Genomic DNA, 26,425 nt, shown 5'->3' with positions numbered 1-26,425 from the left:
TTTGGTTTTGAGAGCATTCGAATATGATTGCATTATTGCTAAAATAATAATAGTGGAACAGCTGACAAACAAGCCAAAAGAAAAAAAAAATACAGCTGTTAAAAAGCAGAAGCATCTCCAGTGATAATATTTAACCCTGTGAGTGTCTAACAGCGTCCTCTCTGCGGGATATAGGGGTGGTTATGTAACTCCCGCTCAGAGTATTATCAGGTGTGGATCTGCTCTGCTGAAGTCGACAGAGTTAGGCTGATTTTTATTAGCTTCGGATTCAGGACTTGCAGTAGAGATTGATCTCAAATTATGCATGACAGTTCTGTGTGAAGAGGTATATTACAGGTAACTGCACATTATGTGTAGCACTTAGGAAATTTATTTCTGGTAGGTATTACAGGCAATTCCTAATTACATGAAAGTCATCTCAAGACAGATACAAGCATCATTAGGGACTTTCCGTTTTCAGGTGAGGCAGCGTTCCCTAACATGTCTCATTCACAGAGGGCAAGTAAAATATTTATCTGGTACTCAGATTCAACCAAAGCACTGAAATATATCTTACAGGGGTTTTACATGGTGACTAGTCTCTGTGCTTTTTGCAGGGGCGAATATCCCAGAGTAATTTAGTATTAGAGTTTGTGAAGTGTGCAACAAACGAAAGGAAACTCATTCCCAACAGCTCCCTTTGTGGCTGTCTTGGCTCCAGCTCAAACCAGAATTGCTCTTTGGGATGCAGCTTGATAAATTGATTGATAGATTGACTGATTTTATACACGGTCATGTGAATCTAACATAATTAGAAGCAGCTGCAGTCTGCAGTGTCAGTGGTTTGCATCGTGCTTGTTCCTCATTCATATCTTCTCTCCAGCAGGTGAAAGCCTGTGCCAGCTGTTTTCTTTGGTTATTTTGGTGGTGGTGTCTTTTCAGCAGCCTCTTGGTTGAGCCTTAGAGTACTGCAGTCTCTGTCTTCTCATGAAAGCATTGTTTACAGATATAATTTCAGGTAGAAATACAATTGCAGCTGATGAAAACTAGACCTGAACTTGATGGTTTCAGGACTAGTAGCAATGACTAGACAGCAGCAGCCTGCTCTTTTCTGCGTGTTCCGTGTGCCTTCCTCTGGACATAACGTGCTTGTATTCTTCAGTACACAAATCATTACTTACAAGATTTAACCTGAAACAAACAAAAGTCTGTAATGCAAGGCTTTTTCAGTGCATATGATGTCACCTTTGGGAACAGTATCCCTTTACCAGTCTGCTCAAACTGTGAAGGCAACAGGTTCTCACTCTGGGAAGTAGCAGTAAGGGTAAAATGAGGGCTTTTTTTCTTTTTTTTTTTCTTTTTTTTTTTTTTTTTTCCTTCAGAAAGAGAGTACAACGGATAGGCTGACCTTGAGATGTAGATTAAAATGAAACTTAAACTCAGAAAACCCCAAAGCTTTAATCAATCAATGACCTGCATAGGAAAAAAAGACCTCATGCTTAATTCCTACCTTCAGAAACTGTTTAGTAATTGTTTAGAATAAACAAGAAGGAAGTTAATTTTAGAGTGTGGAGATTCACTCTCTGAGAAGAAGCTTAACTTCGTGTTCTGCTTCATCTGCCCAGACTGTTTGTTCATGTTATCCAACATCACTTTGGCAACTTTCATATCCCAACACCCCATTCCCTATCTCTCCCTTGCCAGAAGGTTGTTTACATGCTTTGTACAAAATCTAATTCCTTTTTGTTTATTCTTTCATGCAGTGCTTGTGTCAGCCAGCTCGGTAAGGGATATTGGTGAGAGGCACATTGCTTGTAGCCTAGAGATTGGGATGTTCTCTTGGGAAATGGAAGAAAATTCAAACCTATCACGACTGAGGCGCATATCAGCTTTCTCACAGCTCAAACAGGAGCATTAGGAAATAGCATTGCACAAAGTATGGTTGCAGCTCCCTTCTGTAGCATCTAATAACGAAAGTAATTATTCAGCTTTGTGCTGAATTTCATGCTGTCCCAATGACTTAGGTGTGGTCTAAGTATGCCTATCAGATTTGGCCCCTCTGGCAACCTCAGCAGTCTTCTGACACCTGTGACAGAACATTTGTTCTAAGGTTCTTACCACCTATTGATCAGCTGTTTTCAAATCTTTTTGGTGCCACTTTACTGAGAGCTGTTAGGTCTTGGACTCTTACGGACACGTTAACTAGGTCCAGACATCACAGCACCCCACCAACATCCTGTCGTCACTGCTAGAGCCTCCATGTAAAAACTGTTCTAGAATCTGGATTATCAGCAGTAAAAGAAGCAAACTAATTGGTTCATGAAGTAAGAAATTGGTTTTCTTTGGGCATTGCATGTACATGGAGTAACATTTAACATTTTATTAGCACAAACATTGGGAATTTATAAACTTCCTTCAGTCCCAGGATGGGAAATAACCTTCTCAACCTAAATAACCTTTCCAAAGGTATGTTCTCTCTCTCCAGCTTCTGTCTTTTTTACCTTATCTCTCACTCCTGTCGGAGAGACCACAGGAATTTATCCCTGAGGCCAAAATCCCGTTTTGTCCTGCCTCAGGATCTTCCTTTCTTACTGATTTCCAGTGTAGAGCTAAATGCCAGTGCCTGAATCATTCTTGTCAACATTATCAACATCCTTAAGCTTTTACTCTGTTGTGTGTCTGCACATGCTAGGGGAGACTGAACCAGCTGGAACAGACATGAACTTGTCCCTCACGTAGTCCTCAGGTGGTCACAAGATCTCTCAGCCTGTTTCTGAATCACAGTGCTGCTGAGGTGACCTGCCAAGACTCGGGCACACCAGGTGCCAATGGACGCCTCCTGGGAGAGGGCTCCCTAGAGAAGGTGCTGCTGGACCCAAGAAGCTCCTGTTAAGACCTGCATAGCAGGAGTGCCATCTGGTGCTGAAAACCTGAACTTGAAAGCTGAACTCGCCCAGTCGAATCCTCACCAGCACACGCTTAGTGCCATTAGCTGTAAGCTTGCACTGACAAACTCTGTTAATGGCTTGTTTTGTGCCCGCTTGTAACTCTCTGTATTTCTTTGCATGCATAAGTCCTTGGGTAAAGGCATTCGTGTGCATAATTCTGTAGGCACATTGCAAGTCTGCGATTGTGCTTTAAGTACTTGACTGTAGCTCATTGAACGTGCAGACAGTGAGAGGGACATGCTGTTAGAAAGTGCTTGAGTGTTGTGTCTTTCCCTAGAAAATAAGAATATATGTAAATGAGTGATAATTTTGAATGCTAATTCCACACTTTGGATATTATAAAATGGTTTATATGAACAAGTTCATATGAACATAGGAAATGTTTATATGAACAAGCATTCTATCTCAAGAATGTGAGACGCATAGCAGATCTATCATTAATTAAATCAGAGGACAGGAAGTTCCATGGAGACAATTAGATCTTGCTACTTTCCTAATTTCAGAAAATATTGGAGTCATTATTAAAAAAGGAACACACTGTTTCTGTACTTGCTGTTCTCTGCTTACCCATCTGCACTACCATGGTTATAACCCTCAATACAGATTAAAATGCCTGTGTTAAAAAGAGCTAATAATACTGCAGACATCATAAAAAGAAATTGATTAACATTTGTAGTAAATTAAGACCTACAGATAAAGGACCATGGCAAAACCTCAGTAGTAGATCAGTGCAGAATTTGGAGAGTGGGCCAAAAATGACGCCTAAGTCCAGACATTGAATAATGAAAAGGAAATTGGTATGGATTGCTGAACTGGCTAGGAGTGTAACACTCAGGGCAGTGAATGAGAGGTATGGGAAATGGTATGTGATCATCTCCTAACATGTTATATACGAGGTGGAATTGAATTGTATGGACATCCTTAGTTCTGGCACTTCCCACATTGGCTGCACTGGCAGAGTTCTGCAGTGTTCAGAAGGGCAACAAAAGCAACACTGATGACCAAGCAGAGAAGTGGATTTCAAAATGGGGAGGGCTACGCAGGGAATGCCTTACAGTCTTCTGTCCCTGAACGCCTCTGCTCTGCTGGTCACCAGCATGGCATGGGGAAAGAGGCTGTCTTTCAGGGAGCCCATCATTTAGGTACAAGGAGGGTGAACCAGTTCACAGAAGATTTTGCTCAGTACAGTCACTGCTTGGAAGGTGGGGAAGTGGAGGAGGAAGAATTTTGGAGTACTATATATAGGCATATTTGGGTGGTTTTGCCAAGAGCCACAAAGATGTTTATGTGACATTTACCAGTGGTAAATTATCTATCTACCTATCTATCTATCTATCTATCTGTCTATCTATCTATTGCAAAAGTTAATTATCAGTTGTGCAGTGGTTTCAAAATACTAGGTGGATGAAGAGGATTAAGAATGTTACAGGGTAATGCAATAGGCTGCGCTTGTCGTTAGTCAGTTCCTTAGTTTGAAAACTTTGGGAGAGATGCACATGTGCAGTATTGTCGAGGCCTTTGGACTTTTTTTCCAGTTCAGTTTAGTTACAAAATTCTCTCTCATCAGGCAGGAGGGACCTCGATTCCAGAAATTTTAAAACGCACCTGTGGGAATCATCAAAAAACAGGTACTGAAGATGCAGTATGTGTAATAAGCTGATCCTGAATAAAGATAAGTCTGATGACTCACAGGTTTGACTGAAGTTCATGAAGACATACCCAAACTGACTTTAAGTGAGCCTGCTCATGTGCAGATAACAATACGGCTGTGGCAGAACAGACTTTGACGTGGATTAACTGCTCAAATACTATCCAGCTTTTCACATCTCCTTTAGAGCAGTTATTGACTCACTGCTGCTCTTGCTCATGCTACCAACATGTAAGCTGCTAAGCCAGCTTTCATCTTGAGGTCAGAAACCAAAATGCCTTACCAATTTCATATCAGGTTGTGTCACCAAAACAAATCCTGTAAACTTCAGTCAGTGGAACATTGTGAGCTTTATCATGTTATTTATTCCTGGAAGAATTTCTTTGCTCCAAGAGTAAATTACTAGTACCTGAAATGGGAAAAATGAAACTAAATTTCTCTGGTGTCAACACAGCATGAAGAAACACCATTTCATTTTGCTGAGGGACTGGAGAACAAGAATTCACAAGTTCAATACTGGTTGCTCCAGAGATTTGTAACTGCTGACATGTCACCACATTTAATTAATATGGTGAAGAATTTAACCCTACATTTTCTTCCTACTCAGAGTTCAGCTGGCAGAGAATGAAGATAACATACTAACCTCTTTCCACACTTGCATGTGTGTTTTACAGCTATTACGAGCACAAGGTGATTGCATAACAATGACGAAATATTTTACAGTTCTTAGGCATTGCAAGGCCAGCTGTTTTGACATGCAGTTATTCAGGCATCTGCCTTTACAGATGTGGGTCTGTCTTAATGTAACCACTGACCTGTGATTTTTTTTCTAATGTGTTTTGAACCTTAACAGAAACAGTTCAAGCAGCTTTGGTGCTGTTTTTATATTGTTCTCCAAATTCTCAGTAAATAAGTTGATTGTTTGTTACAAAGTGGCAAAAAGTACTGGGTGTCTCTCTCTTTCCTGAATACAACCAAGTGCCTCTCAGAAAGGAACTTTATAGAAAATGGTTTAGAGGACAGTCAGTTACACTTCTGAGGTTCTCCCTTACTTCTTCTGTGTTGCCAGTCTCAGATACTTACAGGTAACAGTCTCATTTCTACAGCTCGCATTTCTATACCATTCTGTGCCACCCATTTCACTTCAAAGTCAGATTTGTAAGTAGAACCCAATTACCCCCTTCAGATTTTACAACCAAGCCCAAACCGATGGTTTGCCTTTGTACGTAGACCGATGATTACTGCTCATCTCAGGAACAGTGAAACTATCTTTACTTTTTATCTGAGCATTTTATCTGTGCTCTCATACTGATGTTGTGTGTGTTATGTGGATATGTGTATGTGTATTTATGATTATTCATATATTGCAAGCTGTAAAATGTACTATATAAAAGGTGAGGTTTTATTCTTTGACATAAGAGAACAAAAATTCTTACAACAGAATAAGAGAACATCAAAACAAGGATACCAGTTAAAGGGTTAAAAAAAAAGGAAGGTGAAAGATGTATGTTCCCAAGTTACATGTTGCCAAATAATAGCAACTGAAAGTCAGAATTCAGCAGACCATGCTATCATAACTTAGTGTTTCTTGATGAGGTTCTAATTTCTTGCCTAGATATCCAATAGCTACTAAGTGGTTAACTGAAATACACTCAGTCTGCACACTAGGTCACCGTCTTCCAGAAGACTTTAAAAGCCTTCTATAAAGTTTACAGCATGATCCAGTATTTTACTTGATGACGGAAAGGAGAAAATACTGTAACCAAAAAAACCGATTGTACCATGGAAGCCTTCTTCAATGTGGTACCAGGTCACTTTTACATCGTTGTCCTCTAAGCGTTTCTTGTAGAGCAATCCATCATCCCTGAGCACATCATGTTCACAGGTAATTATACAAGCCTCGGGTAGGCGGCAAATAACAGCATCCTCTGCTAACAGTGGTGAAAATCGTGTCTCAAACAGTTCTTTAGTTTCTTCGTGGACTTGAGGAACACATGAAGTGGGTAATGGTGGCTCATAATCCTGCTTGAATTTCTCTGGGATAAGATCTGGATTTATCCATTTCCTGTATTTCAAATTCATACTCTCAGGGACATGAGAACCTGCCAAAAGAGCTTCCTTCATAGAGCAGTCCTTATTCAGGTACTTCAGAATATAATGGACTGTACGTTCCCGAGACAATAAGGCAGTGAAGGCATTTTTCTGGTGAGATGGCAGATTAAAGTTCAAGGCCTGGAGAAATGGATAGATCATGACCTGAGCACGTATCTTCGGGATGTCTGTTCTGTTTGCTAGTTCTTGGCAAACGTTAGCAGTAAAAGTGCCCCCTACGCTATCGCCACATACGATAATCCGATCGGGATCCACACCGTAGTTTTCTGCAGTCTTCAAAAAGTGAACGGTAGCAGCGAGACAGTCCAAATTCTGGGCTGGATACTTGCACTCAGGAGATAAACAATACCTGAAATGTACAAGACTGCGATTTCTACAAATATATATATTTGATAATTGCTCGAATGTTTCAACTTAAATGCATTCATGGGTTATATTTTTACAAAAACTTGCCAAAAGCAGTGTTACTTAGTTTAAAATTCTACATACTGAAGCAAAACAGAACAGCTTCTCCTCCCATTTCTGTCAAAATTGAGAGACTGTTGATCATTGAGGTTTATTCTAGCATAATTTAAGAACACGGGGGCTTGAGTAGTGCAGTCCAATCACCCACAATATAGAAAACCACACATTTACTCATTTTCTGGTCAGCAGGGAAGTTTGCAGTTCTCTTGCTGGGACTGACTGCGTGTATGTATGTATAGCTGTAAATCTGTCCTGCTTGCCCAGAGAACCAACCAAGTTCTGGCTCCCAAAGCTTTTACGCTGGGGACAATGATTATTATATTTTTATTGTATTATTATATATTAGTCTAGTATTGTATATTATTATTACACTTTAACATAATAATAGTAATATAATAATGTTATATTATAAGCAAGCATGCAGTAAATGTACTGTGGTGACAAAGTAGCTTCCTGTAGACAATTATTTCATTTATTTTGTCAATTGAAGTAAGTGGATTGCAGGAGAGTGATGTTGAAGTAACAGTCTCTTTGTTTAGCTCCTAACCAACAACATGCTTGCACATGATGAAAAAAGCTAGGCAGGCAAACACGCGGTCAGGTTAAAGGGAATGAAATATCAACCTCTCCTTTGAGAGCAAGATGCATTTTTAATAACCACGGTTCTTTATTCTCTGTATGTGCAGATTTAGGTCTTTCTGGAGAATATTAGGTTTAATAAGGAAAAGCTAAATACTACCAAGGCAGCGGGGCAGGCAATCTCTGTTAACCCTTCACTGTTTGCACACTGCTTCTGCTTTTCTGTTTTTTCACTATTCTGCTAAATTAATTCAATGTATTCATAAAGTAAACATCCTCATAACTGGGGCATAAAAGGGTGTCAATATAATATTTCAGAGTCACTTTAACACACCATGACTCACTCGCATATGTGGAATATACAATTCATGTTCAAAACCAATTTCTCCTAACTTAATAAAATTCTTTAGTAATTTTTTTTTTTCCCACAGGAGAATTTGTTGGAAAATAAAGTTTCTTCTTACCATCAGCCATTTTCCATAAGCTGAATGCCTTTAAAAGGAAGCAGTGGCTCATGTAGTTTTAAAAATATATTAAATCTTAGGCTTGTTTACTTTTTTAGATCATTCCTGAAGCCCCCTAAGAATTAGCATGAAACCAGGAAAGCAGTTTGTGATACATTGTTATCAAACAAAGGCAATGATTTCTGTGGTGATAACATAAAACAACTTTGTCTGCTCTGAAAACAGCTGGCAAGCTGTTTGGGTTACGTTACAAACCCTTACTAGTTGTACCTCATTGTCATTTCGTGGCACGTGCTTGCTCACACATATTGACAACGTAAGGATGGACAATACTAGAGCTCACTTTCTTTCCTTCTATGCAAAGAAAAGTAAGGTTTGTTCAGAGGTGGGGAAGCACGAGACCTCTGGAGCTCTGGGATTAGCACCAGGGGCAGCTCACTTACCCAACAGACACGACCACGGAATCAGATTTTCTGGCTATGTACCGGCATACTCTTTCATGGCTTCCTGCAGAACAAATGTTGTTAATGGAATTAATAGCTATGAATACTTGAAGCAATATCCTCCCTTCTTATGACATATTGCCATGATTGAGTTACACAGAGCTAACCAATTAACGGTCTTATTAAAAAGAGAAGACATTTGGTACTGCATCCTCTGTGTGGGCCCCTTGCCTATTTAGTGAGCTACTCAAATTTTCTCTAGGATAAAATAGTCTAGACTTTTGATCCTCAGAACACACTGTAACAGTCAGATGTTTAGGGTAACTGTTGATCTGTAAGGAAAATAAGGATTTATTATTATTTATTATGAAATGCAATTTCTTAGAGTGATTGTAAGGGATAAAGTAGCTTGAGATCTTCATAAAAGATTATTTCATTATTTCAAATTAATTGTGGGAGAGTCTGAGACTGAATTAGTCATTTCATATCATTTTGCTGTGGAAATGCTAATCGTATTACTATAGCTAAGTAAATAAATTCTGTATTCAAAGCAGAGATTTGACTATTTGCTGAAGAAGGAAAGATGCAGCTGGTATGCCTCCAAAGAAATCGTATATTTCTGTGTGGCTAATTCAAGCAGAAATCCAAAGCATGCAAATTATGTTATATTAAAATGTCTAATTATAAAATTATTCCGTGGTACGGCTGTGGGCAGAAATATGCCTGTTACGATGTATTTGAAGATACACTGGGTTTTTCATCAGCCTTAGTGCTGTCTTTGCTACATTTAGAAGATTTGGTTTACAGGTATTGTTCAGCGATGTGTTCTACCTTAAATCACAGAATCCTAACTCCTTGTAATATGGGTGTATGTCTGCTGTCTGTAGAAACAGTAGTTTTTAGGACTTGTCAATTACATATTTGCAATTGTCTGCTTTCTCTAATAAATTAAACTGAAAAAAAGACAACCTAACTAATGTCCATGCACCATGGGCACATATTTAAAAATGGCTGCTGTAGGCCTCTGAATTACAGTGAGTGCTGTTCATAGACAAACCAATAAACATCCTGCAGGTAGAGATCAAAGGGAGGAATGCAGGAACTAACAACTTCTGTTAAGCTTTCAGACCAAAAAGAATTTGTTTATTTGACAACACCACTTACTGTAAGGAAGATATATGCCATAAAGAGGTTGATATCCTATAAAGAATAATTTGGTTATTAAATAAAGACAGATTAAAGAGTTAAAAAAGTAAAAACAAACATTAAATGCTTTCTGTCTCTCAGTTGCCCAAACTAAGCCTCAGTCACTTAGGTTCAGGAGAATTTATATATATATATAGTTAATAACCATAAATATTTTTTAAAATAATTAGATAAATCACATTTTCTGTTTCAGTTCCTTACTTATGCCTCCGTACATCCCGCATCCTCCATGGAAGAAGATGACTCCTCTCCGTTTGCTTGCAGATGGTAATCTTGGGAGGTAAATCCTCACTGGCACTCCATCAAAATGCAGATCCTTTATGAAGAGCTTTGAATCCCTGTATGCCGGCAGTCCACCAAAAATCAACCTTATAAGTATGTGCTCCTTAAAAATACCCAAACTTTCTGAGTTCTTTGCCTAGGTATAACAGGAAAAAATCAGTATAGGAACAAGAGAAATCAGTATAAGAAATCTAAGTCTTTACACTCTATAGAGGCCACAAAGGCCACAAGTTACCTTTTTCTATGTTGTGTTTTGGTTATTTGCTATTTTCCATATTTATTGGTTATTTAATGGTTATTATTAATATTATTAAACCAAATTTATTGGCTATTTGCTACTTTGCTTCCACAAATAACTCTAGTGGCTTTGTGATTGCACTTGTGAAAGTGAAAATGTGCATTTTCACGATCTGAGATACCATTATTTCTGGAGGAATGTTGCAATACTTGTTCTAGGAAATATATAAATACCTTCTTATATCTGTGATCTGGTTTTATCACACGTAACATCAAGAATTTGCTTAGGTATGCAGTTTAGCTGTCGTGAGGCCTGAGGTTCCTTTTCTAGTCCATGAAGAGAGAGAGGCACTTCTAGAGGACAATTCCAATTTCAGCTGCGTTAAGTCACGCACTGGAAATGTCTGTTTGTCTCCACTGATTATAAAGGGAGACTATCTACTTCAGATACCTCAGTTGAAGTCTTTAAGGTTAGGTGAGATGAAAATGTCCCTGGCACGATGTCAGATGCAGTAACAGTGGTCTTGGATCATCTCCATGCCACAGGGACAGTGACAACAAGGTTTAAGAAAATCAGTAGTGCCTATCACAGAACCACAGAATGGTTAAGGTTGGAAAGGACCTCTGGAGAAATCTCCCCCCCTGCCAAGCAGGGTCATGTTGCACAGGAGGCATCCAGGTGGATTTTGAATATCTCCACAGAAGGAGATTCCACAGCCTCTCTGGACAACCTGTTCCAGTGTTCTGTCATCCTCACAGTGAAGAAGTGTTTTCTCTGTAAAGTGCTGCTGGCCTAAATGAAGAACCTGGTGAGAATGATTCTGAATCTGATCTCCTTCTCCATCAGCAAAACCATGGCCTTTATCAAGATCCCACAGGTATTTAGGAAATGGCACTTCAGCCAGTTTCTTAAATTTCTCAGGAAAACTGATACTCTGAAGACAGGGTAGGTTTGTTGAGTGTGTCACAACATTTTCGTATCCAAAGCCATTCAGTTGCCAATAACTGAGATAGCCTGAAGGTCATCATGCTGGAATCCTCCTTCATTTTGAACACAGGTTGTAAGTGATGCATTTCCTGCTAGGAACAACATTTCTTTCCCTATTAAACGGTGACTTAATTGCCATTACAGACTATTACAGTTCATCCTTCTGGAATGATGGTAATCGTAACAAGCAATTTGCAAATGGTATTTTCCTCTTCTGAGCAACAGAAGTATACGTGTACATGCTGTATCAATGCCTCATAAGATAATAGCCAGCTATGCTACTGTAAATTGGTCTTTCCAATCTCATGTAGCTGGCCTGTAACTCAGATTTGCTCTGTCTTGGAGAGAATTCAAATATTGGCCTTAAATAGCATTTTTTCTGCATGAGAATGCAAAAATAAGACAAAGATGCAGAACTATCTTAGGTACATGAGCTCAGTTTTATATGCATGAAGCCAAAACTTGGTTCAAGTGTGTTGCAACACCCAGTTCCTCACCGAGGCATTTTTTTAAAACAATCTTTTCTTTTACAAGTTGAGTGAGGAGAATAAAAGAAGCCATCGTGAGCCATGGAAGAGGGAGAAAATTATCTGAAAACAAAAATGGAAACCCAGAGATGATCTGGAGTTTTTTGATAACACTGTGTGCCACCACTGCCAACAGTGCTTGTGTTGTTTTAAGTGCCAGTTCCCACAGACAAATTGGATAGATACAGTTCTTGCCTTACAGTAGAAAATGCACATTTTTAGGTATCCTGAAGAAGGCAGATCAATATAAGAGTCAAGGTAGTCCTGGCAGAAACCACAGGGTCAATATAACCTTCCCCAAAGAGCAATTTTAAAAAATTCTAGTGACTCTTAAGTCAGTGTTTTTGTTGAAGTGATGATTTTAGAATGACTGAAGTTAACAGAATTGCTGTATTGTGTTTATTTAATCTCATCTGTACTTTCTAACACCCCTGTTTTTCTAAAGAGTCCTCAGATGACAGATAATATATATGATAAACTTGGTATCAGAATATACTATATTGGTATCAGAATATACTTGGTATCAGAATATAACAAAAATCCTTTTTCTATTCCTTATCATAGGAACTCTTGGCATCATAGAGGCATCTTCAGTTTCAGGGAAGAAAATGTCATGAAGGAGAATGAGAAATTTGGTATGTGTTCTATTGAAAATTTTTTAATCAGTAAGTACAAAATACTTCAGAACCACTAACAATAAGCAAACAAACAAACAAACAAAAATAAAAGGTATGGCTATTCCTAGACAGATGTGATTGGTATTAGTAAGTGAAAAGTATTGTGTAAGCCAGGTTCTAAAAAGTGTATATGTGTAAGAAAAAGAGGATCCAGATCAGCATGTCAGTATACCTATACTTGTGAAATAGGGTCTGTCTTTGAAAAACTATTTGCTGGAATGCCTAAATTCTGGCACAGACTTGCTTTTTACATGGGAGATCATATGGTGACCAGATTTTAACCTTAAAAGTAATTATGAAATCACATACGAAATAGCAAAGACCACTCCATTTGAGCTTCATGGACTTATAGACTACATTTGGCAGTCCGTCTGTCTCAGTCACTTTGAAGTGTTACGCTTTGCCAATTAAAATGGTTATCAAAGCTATGTATCACAGTAAAATATGCACAGTCTCAATGCATATCTGTAGACATGGATTAAAACAAAAGCTAGGATATGAGCTAGTAGGCTTCCTCTCATCTTTTCTGTTTGAGATTGTCATTGATTTCTTCAAGAGCATGTGCATAGATGCAGCAGGAGCATCGTATGTGTAACTGTGCTCTAGAAGATGCATGTTTAACTGCTTGTGCAGGTTTTCTAAGAGATATCCCAAATAAGTGGAAGAGCAGAAGATTATCCTATGAGGAGGACTACTTCACTGAGTATAAAAATAAGCCTAGAAATTCACCAGAAGTAGATGTATAAAAAGGTTTTTGAAAGCAAAGGGCTCAAGAAAATTAAATTCAGTGCATAGCAAAAGTGGAAATGCGTCTTTAAAACTATCCAGAAAAGGAAGTTGAAAATTCTGGAACATTATAAATGGAAATAGAATATGTACTGTTGCAGAACAACCACTTAGAGGCTGTAGAAGTAGCATCAGTAAAAAGAATCATCTGAAATAATCTTTTCATCAAACCAAGTATAGAAACATAGAGGATCTAATAACATACAGTCATTTTATTTTATGAACTTTATATATATAGCTTAATATGAAGCTATATTAATATATATATAATAATATATATATTAATATATAAGCTCTAAGCTTATATATAGCTTAACATGAAAAGCAGCCTGAGATATGTAAGGGCAGCAACTCTTCTTACATGCCAGACAATGCAGAAATGTGCATGGGTTGTAGGCCACTGGAGAATGAGGGACCTGATCTGGTGAATGCTACTATGTGAGTTTAAGCAACCCATGTCAGTCTTTAATTGATTATAGTGCCCCAAAAAACTTCAGGATATGGGCCTTAGTTACTATGTTCAACACATACAAGTAGGGGATTAGAGAACACCTCTGCTTGAGATGAGCCCCATACAAATATTAATGACATCACTCTGTGGTTTTCCAGACTTTCTTTTGATGCCATATATGCCAAACATGACAGGGCTTGGGCTGCTCTTGTCTGCTCCTGTTGTCTTCCTTGACATTTATGGGGACAAAAGAGCTGTTTCTTACTCTGTTGGCAAAGTACATAGCACAGTGAGTCTAGTTTACAAGTACTTAAATAATAAGTAGTAACAGCTCTAACTGAACCTGCCTTGTCCAGGAGGTTAGATTAGATGACCTCTGGAGGTCCCTTCCAACCTACATGATTCTGTGATAATTCACCAAGACACAGTAATTCAGCCACTGCAGAAATAAGAACATGATTAATGGGTAATGAAATTACTGCAGGTAGATTACTGTTTAAGAAATTACCCCAAATATATCAAAGTGCACTCGGATACAGAAAGTCCAGCTATTATTGTTCAGCTATTCTGTCTTTCACAGGACTAGTCATTTCATTATAGAAAGCAATCAAGTTACAATTGCAGTGTAAACATGCAAATCTCAGTATTTAAAAGAGCTCACCTCATGAAAGCTGCTTTTATATACAGTATTAAAATACCAGATCAAATTTTGGCCTTTGCCTTTAAATCTGTGTTACCATATGGTTCCTATTACACACAGTTGCAATATTTAAATGCTACATTTATAGTTCTACTCAATTTTTTCCTTTCCTGAAAATCACAATATCACAGAGCATGATAAACTCACCAGAATTTCCACCACAGTATAAAAGTAATGGTATAAGCTGAGCTTTGATGGCTGGTCAACTTCAGGAGGAATTTTTGCCTTGAAAGAATCATAAGAAGTTGCAATTAAAACCAGTAATATAAAGGCAACTAGAATTCCTGCTATTAGTGCCAGAGCGTAAAAGAATTCCATTTTTCTTTGGTGGGGATGATTTACTAGAGAACTGTTCAATATGACTCTGTCAATATTTATATGCTCCAGATTGACTCCACAGAGAAGTAATTTGCATACCAAAATTCCTCCGCCCTCCTCCTCCAAATCAGGCTGCCAGATGCTAGCAGTAGACAAACATCCGGCAATGACTGCTGTTACAGTTTTGTTTAGTGTGGCCAAAGTTAATGCCTACAATACTCACACTCACTATTTTGTATATTCCAGAGTTGTAGATGGACTTTATGTTTTATCTAGTTGAATTGTACTCTGACTTATGGGCCTGAAAAGCTATGTGAGATTTTTTCCAAGTGTACTAGTCACTGTAATGAAAGAGACTACCTCTGCTTATGAACGCATGGAGGACTGACAATGCTGAACTCCAGTTTGATCCTAAGGCTTTACATTTAGTGCTGATCTGTCTATTTATTTATTTATTTTAGGCTCTATTGCTGAGGCAGACAGCTGCCCAGAACAGTTAGAACAGACATTCTGAAGTAGATCTAAAGGAATTTTGCTCTTAGAGGTGAGCACAGAGCTATCAGCTTTGGAAACTCCCTGAGCGTGCAGCAGGGGTCTTGGCTCACCAAAGGTCCAGTAATATGAGAGCGAAATGAGAAAGAAAATTTCACTTGGAGAGCTTCAGCTATAACTCTCTTTTCTGGTGCATTCTAAAGCAAAGATTTTGATGTCTTTAATACAACAACAACAAACAACTTAATAGCTTGCCGTTTTTTTGCCAAGACAACTCTACATTATCCCTTGATCTAATTTAGGCTGTGATTAGTCCGAATGGCTAGGCACGTGCTTGTGCATATAGAGGTGATGATAGCAAAGGAATGAGTGACTACAGCTTCATGTACTTCTGTGCACCATGTGACTGCACAAACATTTTTTGGGTAAAAGTAAAAAGCAAACCTGAGCTCAGCTTGACACAATTAATAGAATCCATGCTTATCTCCGAAACACTCTGAAATATTCCTTTATCTCCAATAATCTCATAGATATTCCCTTTTAAAACCCTTATGAAAGCTTGTAATCATGGTTGTAGAAGAGAAGTACTCCTACTTATGAGCTGTAAGATTTTGGGTTTGGCTAACAAACCTGTAGTGGTACTCACTCAAAATGTGGGATCTTCACTGAAAAAAGGTGAGTCATTTCTAGCTTTTCTTGTAACCGTGAAAAAAGCAGATGAAATGTATCTACTAAGAAAAAATCCCATTTATGCAAAATACGCCTCTACCTAGAGGAAATGGGGATAAACTTTAATGTGCATTAGTCAGTAGACTGAAGCTATATGGAATGACGGTAAACAACCTGAGTCATAAGAGATAAACTACCAGATGATAAGAGTGAGCTGTCTGGATTCTTAAGAGAACAGATGTAATTGTTGTCTTCAGTGGAATTCAGCAAGCACAACTGATTCAATTATGTGGTTCAACACCCTCAAAAAAGGTTTTAAGCATAAGAAATCCATGTAAGAAAGTTATATCATAGAACCCTCAGCTTAGCTCAGCAGGCTTGGAACATGATCGCAGTATGCGTCTTTTTCCATCTTTTCTGACTCACATTATTTGACTAAGCTGGGGAATCATTGATCCCTTCCATCACTGTGAGGTGCAGCACACTTAACTGAATCCCCCCATCTTCTTAGCCATCAAACCTGTGGAATATGGCAATTTTAATTATTTTTTTTTTTAAATCAACAAAACTAAACATAAGCTAAAGCAAAAACTAAGGTTTCATATCTTTTCATACGTTTATTTCTGAGAAGGAATATATAGGTTGGGATTTAAAGATTTTAAGTAATTCATCCTGAAATGAATAGGTTTTAAGTTCTGAATGTCCCCATGTAGACATACTGCTAAATATGGCAAATGAAAGTTTGGAGAGATTTCTTCTCTATTTATTAATGTTTAATTCATTTTGTGGTGGATTTAAACACTCCACTGATATCATAATCTGAGAAGAGTACAGAATATCCCAGCTTCCCCTCCTAAATGCTAGATATCAAAATACCAACTACCTTCTTCGAAATCACTTGGGAGCTCCCACTAAACATGTATTTTTTCCATGATGTCAAGACTCTCAGATCAGCAACCAACCATCTACTGAGATATTGGAGGAGCAGTAGGAGGCCTGTAAAGAGAGGTTCTTGGACTCTGGGGCTTATTGGTTTAGGGATTTTTTTTTGATTACAAGATGTTGGACAATGTAATTGGAGGACAGAGATGATTGTTCTGAAAAAAAAAAAAAAAAAAAAAAACTATTTCAGTTTATTTTACAGGTCAGCTGCTAGGAAACATCTGGATCTGTGCATCCTACAGTTATAACTGATCTTTCTTCCTGCAAGGAACCAGCTAATGCTCACTGTCCAAAAGAGAGTTGTAATAACTTGCACTTTTGCACATCAGGACAGATAAAATATGTTTAAAAATGCAAAAGTCCCTGTAAATGAGTTGAAGGTTCATTTGGCCTTTGGAAGCCCTGTGTTGTTTACCTCATGTATCATTTGTTCCAGAGCATGCCTGCAAAACTGCTCTTTGCTTAACAATATTAGTGATAGCAATTTGTAGGGTAATGACTGTCATTCAGCAAGAATGAGCAAATTGGCTTTCTGCTAACAGTGGGTAAAGTTCTCGAAATTTCCAGATAAGTTATTAAATGTCCAGCTGACCCTTGTTCAAATCAGCATGAAGAATGTTGTGCGTTGTGTGCCTTCTGCCTTAGTCCAGCTGAATCCCTCTAGAGATCTTAGTTTTCCATAATCTGATTCATAATGTGATCTTACCCCCACACCAATTGACACATTAAAGCTGATCCATTCCCACCTTCCAACCCCCAAAAAAGTTTGCTGCTGACACAGCTGTCTCTTCCTAACACTCCTCTTTTTAGCTTCCTTTCAGAACTGTCAAGTTTGAAGAAACTTGTCACAGAAGACTTGAATTTTTCTCCTTCATGTGTACTAGTGAACCACTAGCTCTGAAAAGAAATTGTAACTGAATGTAATAAATTCTTTTAAACAAGGCATTGTTAATAAGGATTCAGGGAGCATTTTATCTAGGGATTTTTTTTCCTAAGCTAGTTTACAAGCTTCCAGTGTAAAACTATTACAAGAATTAACCTACTGTTCTGTTTTTGTCAAAATCTCTGTCACATTGGCTTAGTAAGATTTCAGTTCAGACTCTTGAAACAATAAACTCCTTCTCTAATTTTGACGGCCTTACAGGCTTAATTCCTCTGTCTCCCTAGTTCTTTGTGTCTTAGAGGTTTTGTCAGGATGGAGGAATTAATCAGAGGGTGTGGTGAATTCTGTGTGGCCTAAACGTGAGGTAAATGGACTAAAGAGAACGTAAGATGAGCTAAGCAGTTTAACACAAGGTAGCCATTCCGTTCCTATTAACGTGGTATTTCTCGTTGTTCTGTCTTTCATATAAAGAAGCAGGCTAATAGACTGATCCAAACTGGCTCCTAATTAAAGATAAGTGAGAAAAAAGGACAGTTATTACAAATCATAAAATCTAACATAAGAAAATAATTAAGCAATTGACAGAAATTACTTGATTTTGCATCCTTTTGTCTGAATTCCAGGTAACACCTACATGTGCTTTGAAAACACTGCTCTACTTATAAAGACAATTGTTTTCATACATACTGAATTTGGAAAGGTTATGTCATCTAGAACTTAGAATCACTCAGTAAGGTATTTATTCACTATACTGATTTGTTGTGAGACCCAGGGAAAGCAGTAAGACATCTCAGCGTAGCTTTTCACACAAGGCTGGACACAGACTGTTTTCTGTCAAGGCTGGAAGCTAAACAGAAACCTGGTCCCTTTGAGCTTAGTCCATGGCAAAACTCCACTTACAAGGCAACAGTATCAGACTCTTAATGCTTAATAGCATATAGAAGGACAGTGCGAAATCATAGAACCACTGGGACACATTCCAAATGGAAAATGTGAACTCAAGGGAAGAATGAAATCAAGAAGCACAAAAATATAGCTCTTGATTTATCCAAATCTGACAGCAGTACTTCATGTAACAAAAAACAGATCAGCTTGGCAAAGGGTTTTCAGTTTTTTTAAAGGAGGCTTAGTTTTAATCTGTGACCATGATAGATTGTCAGTGTTCAAGAACCCTGCACTGATGTAAAAAACTGGTACTACTAACACAGATTTTCCATTGTGCAACAACGATGCACTGTGTTCTGAGGTTTTCACATCTGCTTACCGATGTACTATATATATATAAGTGAAAACACAGAAACAGTAGCCCAAATGGCTTTCAAACATGTCTTGAACATGCTTTTAATTTCCAGCTCCTTTTCCTTTCAAATGTTCTTGCAGTTTAGCAACTTCATGTGCATAAACTTACCTCCAAGTTCGCTAGGAACTGGGCTGTACAGGCTCTGTAAACAAAGGTAGAGTCCTACCCATATAGATGCGGAGTCAAGATATAAGCATTCAAACACTCTACCTGAGCCTCCTTATAGAGCCGGAAAATTTTCTTCTGCAAAAATGCACCTTTGTTATGCAAGTGATATGCATACAGAGTACATCAACTTGTTTTGGAGCTAAAAGTTGCTTTTTCACTGCTGCTTATTCCTTCACAACAGGGCAAGTAAGAAAAAGTATGTTTCTATGACTCATTGAGAGTGTGAGTAAATATCTGTGGTGCTGTTGCAGTTAGGCACTGTTGTGGTTAAATATTCAGAAAACATAAATGCATCCTTTGAGCTTTGGTCTTAAGAATTAGTCATTCAGGTATGATCTAAATTTATACCTCTTTATTCACAATAGATTAGTAAAACTGTATTAAAGCCTAACACTTTAACGCTTCTGTTAAGAAGTACAAATCCGGAAATTTACACAGACAAGCAGAAGTCAAAACTAAAGTGAGGTGTTACATGACTGCCTTCTCACTCTTGGTGCAAACTGGAGTTAAACATAGATTAAAATGGCATGAAAATGGCTTAACCAAAGGGGAGGGGAATTGTTGTAATTTATACTTTATTGTGGGTAAATATACAGGGAGCAAATAGTTCAGGTACTGTGCTGCTATCCAAAATGGAAAGTTTATTCTGCATCTAAGTGATAGCATTAATTGATGCAATTTTACAAAATTAACAGGCCTGCTTACTCAATGCTCCAGCACACTGGTTAAGGACTTCTGAGTAAGAACATGGAAGGGATTCATTTTGGGATGACTTTAAAATTACAATTAGGAACCACCGCTGCAATGTGACAGATCTTCATTTCCATCAACAAAGGTATGTACCAAGTGTCTGTTTGCACCTGTAGACATTTACTGAAAGCAATTTGAATAATCAAACCTAACTGGAGGTATAGTTTGTAAGGTTTCAGCAACAGAGATGAACTTTTTGGACAAAAGCATGTGTTAGATTTGTAAAGGTGACAGTTTGGAAAAAAGATGTCTCGCCAAACAGGAGTGTAGTGGTTACTGTACACCAATCAGGTGAAATCCCAGCATACTAATCTTTTGCCACTTTTCAGAATAGAACTGCAGTTGAAGTGGACAAACCTCAGCTCTTCTCAGTACGTGTACAATTTCAAGCTTTCTGATTTTTCAGTTAGGTGAATTTTAAAATGACTTGCATATATTTTTCACCATATAAATTAGAGGCAAGATGCTGTAACTTCAGTTTTGCTATAAGTCTGCTTTTGTTTCTTGCTCTTGTGCACTTGTGTAATGTAGAAACTTCTGGTCAAGGTAAATCCGAGGTGAAGTAGTAAACAAGTAAAATAGCTCATATGTTCACTGAAATGTGAAGGTCAGGTTAGGAAAATACTTCACATTAAATATGTAGATTTGTCTTTTTAGTCCAACTCCAAAAGTTGGAGCAACTTTTCTCATATCTTAATAAACCAAAACCCTAATGAATGAAAATAATCCTAATGAATGAAAATAATAATAGTAACATCTCTGATATATTTTAGAATATTACTCAAGCAGGAAACAGATATATGAAATAAATATTCACAAGACTAGTCTCATTGGCATCAAATAACCTGCAAATGTTTGAAATTAATTTGTTGTTTAATCTGAACATAGTCCTATGGTGTAATATTGCTGACTTTTCTATTTTAAATGTATTTATGGAGATTTATGCAGAAAAAATAAAGTTAATGGTCTCAGGAATCAAAAATCCAACTTACTTTCTCAAACTGTATATCCCTGCATTTTTAAGGCTGCTTCTTATTTCCATCCCAGAAAGTTGTTATATTTGTTACCAGTCCAGACACTGAGTCATTCCTGTTTAAACCAGACACTAGGCTCTCTGTGTAATTTCTCTCTCCCCTTCAGAGTTTTTGGACTGAGAGGAAAATTGTAATGCCAGGTGCCTCCCCCAGCTCCCTTTCTAAAGGTATTACTGTAAAAACACACAGAGGTGCTAAATGCTGCCAAGCGGCAATGGAAATTCTCACAGCTCTGGTTATTTCAGATGCAGCTAAGTTAGGGAACACCACCTGATCCTGAAAATCTGTACAGACTTGCAGTTTCCAGTTAGAATGGTTCAATTTCTTCTCTCCAGAAACCTCTCTCCTGACACTATGATGATGCTCTGAGAGTCCTATGGCTTACTTCATATAAGGTAAACTGGCATTTAAAGGTAAGAACTGTGCACGTTTCTTTTTCTTTCACTTCTGAAAACTTATGTGGAAGTTTCAACAGAGCTGAAATTCAAGAGATTATGATTTTGCTCATATTATGTGTTAAAAGAACCAGGTATGAGATGATTTTTGAATGTAGGTAGCACAAAAACTCAGTTGTTCTTATTTTTGTTACCAAACAACCCTTGAACACTCCGTTACATGGCCACTTTGAACCATGACCATTTCAAAAATGTTTGATTCTGAAGCAGAAAAAGAATTTGCAAAGGGGTTTAGGTTCCTAACTCTCTTCTCTTGGTCGTGTAATATAACTTTGCTGCCTATATAGAGATGCTTAGACTCGCACTCTTCCGTTGCAATGGTCCTTTAGCAAATTACAGATGAAATTAAAGTTTGAGAATCTTTCACTTCTGTCATTCTTCAGTAATTCTAGTTTTTACCACTAGATGGCTTCCCAGGATAGTGGATATAGATTTAGATCTCCTGAGGTAACGTGGGATTGGATTCATTTGGGCACCTTCTTATTGACATATACAGTCATAAAAACAAAGCTCTTCCCAGCACGACTGAGAAGACAGCAATGTGAGGTTTGGCATCTCTGAGCACTTTCTGACATCCTGACAACTTCACATTTCAGACTATTTCTGATTGCCGCCACAACCAGTAACTGTGGAGTGAGCAGCTCTCAGTTCAAATGTGCACTCAGATCCTCCTGAAAAAAGTTGAAGCAGGACAGCTAAATATATAACTTACCTACCTAATGCCTAACAGTGCAAACAAACGAGTCGGGGGACCTGGTTGCAACACACTTTGCCCTTTCTCCTGTTACAACATAGTTTTAAAGTGCTATGGAGACCTTGTGTTGCAACTATGCCCTCATATCTGGACAAAAGTCTTGGAAAAAGCGAGCAGAAAAACACCCTTTGATGTAAGAAAGCACATCTCCCTGCTTCGGTCAGAGCCTGCTTTTTTCATTGTCCTGCTACTGAAGGTAGCGATCACCAGTTTTCAGCAAAGTAAGCATCTTCCAGCTTGGAAAATCCATGAGTTGTCATGCAGTCCGTAGAAACACTGGTTCAGTGGTAATAGTTGTTGGTGATTCTCAGCCTAGGCTGGACTCAGCCCAACACTCTAGGGCTGCAATAACTTTTCCCATCAACACCAACTTAACCTGGGCAAGCAGTTCTCTCCCGGAGCTCTCAAGGCACAGATGGCTCCTTTGAACTCAGCCTTAACCCTGACCGCTCCTGGCACTTTTTTGTTTTTCCCGTCTCCTGGGCTCACGTCAAACCCCAGCACCCTGCTCTGCCGCGTTCCTGTCAGGAACAGAGGAGGTTCCTGTCAGAGGCGGGCGCGCGCTGCGGCCGCAGCCGGCTCCGACCCCGGCCCCGGCCTCAACCAGCCCCATCCCGCAGCCACCCCGACACCAACCCCGACCCGCAGCCGCCCCGACCGGCAGCCGGCCCCGACCGCAGCCCGCAGCCGGCCCGGCCCCGGCCCCTGCCCGCCGGCTGCGGCGCGGCCGTCCCGGGTGCGGGCGCCGTGCGGCGGCTCCGAGACCGCGCTGGGGGGAGGGGAGAGCAAAGCCAGCCACTCACAGGAACAGTAGTGAAATCTCCCCGACACTTTAACTGTCAATCAGGCTTAATGGGGTATAAAACCTCCCCGGCGCGGCGGCTGTGATAGGCAGAGAGAGCAATAGGGAGAAATGAGTAAGAGCCAGAGCTGAAATAGTGCACGGCATAATTCCTGCTCTGTGGTCACGGAGCCTCCGAGTGCGAAACCCGGGAGAGGGGGCAGAGAGAGGCGGTTATCAGCTCAACCTCTGCAACCGGCTCGGGACTGGACGTCTGGAGATATTTATAGATATTAAAACAAAAACAACAACCTTACCCTGAATAGACCCTTTCTTAAAAAGAAAGTCCTGGCAATTCTGTCTTATTTAAGCAATTTCCTGAGTCTAAGAATAGAAATGAGCTGCCTGGAAGGCACCACAGGCTGAAATTTGGAGACATAGGCTGCTTTATTTTACTTTTCCAAGTATAAAAACCTTCCACTTGGATACTGGATTTTTGTGACAGTCTTTGAAACGGAGGGATGTATGGTTACTTTTAATTTTACTTTTTTTTTCTTTTTCTCTTTAATTAAAAAAAAAAAAAAACTGTCTTCCAGTTACACAGCGAGGAAACCGTTCTACCTGCATGTGACAATCCCAAAGGACATCGATCAAGAAGCAGGGGAGTGACTTGGTCTTCTGCACTGTTCTGCTCCTACCCCGATTTTTTTAGGGGAAGAGAAGGATTTTCCCAGACCAAGAATCCGTTGCCCCCCACGTTTCGGAAGGGGGCTGAAGACTTGTCACCCATCCGGGGGTGCATGAAGGGTAGTGGTTTTCTTTCTCTCTTAACTTGGTTCTCTGAAGGGTTGGAAGAGAATTTTGCCTTCCTGGCTTGCCTGGAAGAAGAGGATGATTTGGAAATGGCTGGGCGCTTTGCTGCTTTTCCCCGTGCAGATGGTTTATTTGGTGGTGAAAGCTGCCGTGTGCGCGGTGCTGCCGCCCAAGCTCCGGGACCTGTCCGGGGAGAGCGTGCTCATCACCGGCGGGGGCCGGGGCATCGGCCGCCACCTGGCCAGGGAGTTCGCGAGGCGAGGAGCCAGGAAGGTGAGCATCCACCCGAAGGGGCTGGGGGAAGGAAGCGGCCACCTGCTGCTCTGCTGGGGAGCCTCCGACCCGGGGGCTGCAGCCCGTGCCCCCACCTCGGGGTGGGCCTGCCGGGATCGCGTTCAAACGGACAGAGAGGGGAGAAGGGGGGCGCTGGGTGTAGCGCTGCCGAGCCGGTGCCGAGCTTCGCGTCTCGGAAGTTGCCCACTCCTCCTCCTCTGCATCCTGCGTCGGCTAAGAAAACGTGAAGGTGAGAAGGGGGCCTCCGAGCGGGGTACCCCCCCCGCCCCCCCCTTCGCAGTCTGCGGTCCCCCGGGCGCGTCGGCCGGAGGGGGGCACAAGGAGGGCTCTGCTGCCCGTCCCGGGGGGGTGCCCGCTATGGGGAAAGGGGGGAGAAGAGTTCAGTTTCACCCTAACGCTTTGCCACGTGCAAAGTGGTTTCTGAAGTCCCCTGTGTTTTGCTTTCTGCCAGCCCAGAGCTGTTCAAAGGTAAGGTGAATGCTGGCCCAGCAAGGAAGAAAAGCACAGCGTGAGTGTGAGCTGGGAGTTTGTTCGCACATTTCCTTTAGGAAAGGAGAGGGCTGGGAGAACAGTCTGTCTGCACTGCAGCCTAGAAATGTCAGTGTAGCTGGTGTGCCCATTCTCTAGCTCAGGAACTGCCGTTCACCTTGAAGTGTTGTGCTTTCGTAACTACAGGTGTCCCCATACGCGTGAATCAATCGGGAATAAAAAATAAAAAATAAAAAAATGCCCTGAAACAAGGCTTGAGTTTTCAAGTTTCATCTTTACCCCCACTTAGGGGTAATGGAATGGAGGAATCATGTGAAATTAGACAGCTGCATAAATACTACAACACGTGAGAGAGGATGAATGGAAGTAAATACAGAATAAAGCAGAAGAGAAATACAGAATGGGGGAATATTTAAAGAAAAACGTTCATTTAGTTTAGGATACTGTTTTGTCACTTCCTTACACATGCACTTCAGTTTTCTATATGTGGTTTCTATATGGAGCTGTTCTGGTGTACAACTTTGAGGCGTAAAATATGTCAGCATTGAACTTTGATGTTTGTATATGCTTGTGTTTAAACATCATGTTGAGATTTACAAATTCTTGGAGACAGAACAAACAAATTGACTGACCTTTGGACCCGAGCAATTTGCTGAAAGTGTATTTACATTATCTGGTAGAATACCGTGCTTCATTATTTATTTATTTAGCCCGGCTGGTTGCTATGCTAAGCTGAGGTATTAACGTGCCACCATTTCTCCAGCTAATTCAGGAGCTGCTTAGCTACAGTTCAGCTGCAAGCTGAACAATGGTAGTCAGCCCTAATTGACATGGGCCAAGAGGAGCTAGTGAGCTGAGGATGAGGATCTGTAAGCTGATACAGACTGTAGTTCATTTGTATGTCTTATCTCTACAATCCTAACGTATCTTAGAAGGAAAGAATAAACAAGAGAATAATTCTTGGGAAGCTTTGTACTTGTCTCATAGGGTGTTATGGAACGCTGTGTGGTTGCTAGTTACTGTTTACAACTTTTTTTTTGTCATATGTTTTTTTTTTCATGCGTGTCATCAAGGTGTTTCACATTTTGCTCTTACTGAACTTGAATTAGATTCTCCTTTCAGTTAAACCATGGCTATCCTGTGAGCCAAACGTGGCACTCAACAAGTTGTGATCCTCTCTGGTACTTTGGAAGTGGCACATCTTTATAGCAACAGTGAAGTAGGCTTATCTTTTTCTTCCTCAACATTTTTAATGACAATTTTACTTCAGCGTGGTTGTTCCAGTTCCCTTTGCTCTGAGGTTTCACTGCTTTCCTGACTTTCTGTGTCTATTGCAGTCTCCATGCAGAATGCAAGCCCTCTGTTTGGCATTACTCTTTGATTTTTTGCTTTGCCTTAGACAATTGAAAAGAACCGAGAAGGACTTGAAGTGGCTAGCAAGTCATCTTTCAATAAGGCTTTTGAGAATTAATTATTCTATTTTTCTCTTGCTTTTGTATGCAGTTAGCTGTTTTATAATTACATGTAAATCTTGAATTATTGATCATAATTAACAATTTGTAACGGATTCTGATTGTCGGGTGGTATATTCACAATATTCCATGTGTGGAAAAATGCTTCCACCAAGGCGCAAAATTCTGAATGTTACCTACAGGTGAATGAAAACAGTCACTTAAATTCAGATTCTAATAGTGGGTGTGCAGTATATCTTGAAAAAGTTAATCACAGCGCTTGCGCACACAGACATAGTGGCGGAGTTTTGGAGGTAGGCGGCGATATACAACCATATTT

At 39.7% G+C, this 26,425-nt stretch overlaps 2 protein-coding genes across 4 annotated transcripts in view; one reads left to right on the top strand and one right to left on the bottom strand.

The window, feature by feature from the left end:
* Positions 1-5,751: 5,751 nt before the first annotated feature.
* Positions 5,752-14,810, bottom strand: LOC118177139 (arylacetamide deacetylase-like 4). The gene is made up of 4 exons (XM_035344578.1): positions 14,640-14,810; positions 10,046-10,262; positions 8,639-8,702; positions 5,752-7,036 (listed from the first exon to the last, which is right to left on the bottom strand). The coding sequence occupies exons 1-4, from the start codon at positions 14,808-14,810 to the stop codon at positions 6,265-6,267; spliced, it is 1,224 nt and encodes a 407-aa protein (XP_035200469.1). The 3' UTR covers positions 5,752-6,264.
* DHRS3 (dehydrogenase/reductase 3) overlaps positions 12,497-26,425 on the top strand; it is a 37,835-nt gene continuing 23,906 nt past the window's right edge. Inside the window, exons 1-4 of one of the 3 annotated variants that reach the window (XM_035344570.1) lie at positions 12,497-12,513; positions 19,960-20,099; positions 21,384-21,443; positions 23,635-24,124. In XM_035344570.1, coding sequence (XP_035200461.1) covers positions 23,930-24,124 — 195 coding nt within the window. In that variant the 5' untranslated portion in view covers positions 12,497-12,513; positions 19,960-20,099; positions 21,384-21,443; positions 23,635-23,929. Of the gene's footprint in view, positions 12,514-19,959; positions 20,100-21,383; positions 21,462-23,129; positions 24,125-26,425 lie in introns of those variants that run through there. The other 2 variants (XM_035344569.1, XM_035344572.1) reach the window with 2 other exon arrangements.

The sequence above is a fragment of the Oxyura jamaicensis genome, chromosome 21 (assembly GCF_011077185.1).
Source record: "Oxyura jamaicensis isolate SHBP4307 breed ruddy duck chromosome 21, BPBGC_Ojam_1.0, whole genome shotgun sequence".
Classification (NCBI taxonomy): Eukaryota; Metazoa; Chordata; class Aves; order Anseriformes; family Anatidae; genus Oxyura; species Oxyura jamaicensis.
This window is presented reverse-complemented; position numbering and strand designations above follow the sequence as displayed.

What these genes read in the sequence shown, in the direction of transcription:
- LOC118177139 (XM_035344578.1), bottom strand. Translation starts at nt 14,810, where the DNA reads ATGGAATTCTTTTACGCTCTGGCACTAATAGCAGGAATTCTAGTTGCC. An exon ending in CGGGATGTACGGAGGCATAA is followed by an intron (nt 8,703 to 10,045) that starts GTAAGGAACTGA and finishes TTTGTTCTGCAG; the next exon opens with GAAGCCATGAAAGAGTATGC. An exon ending in TCCGTGGTCGTGTCTGTTGG is followed by an intron (nt 7,037 to 8,638) that starts GTAAGTGAGCTG and finishes TGTACATTTCAG; the next exon opens with GTATTGTTTATCTCCTGAGT.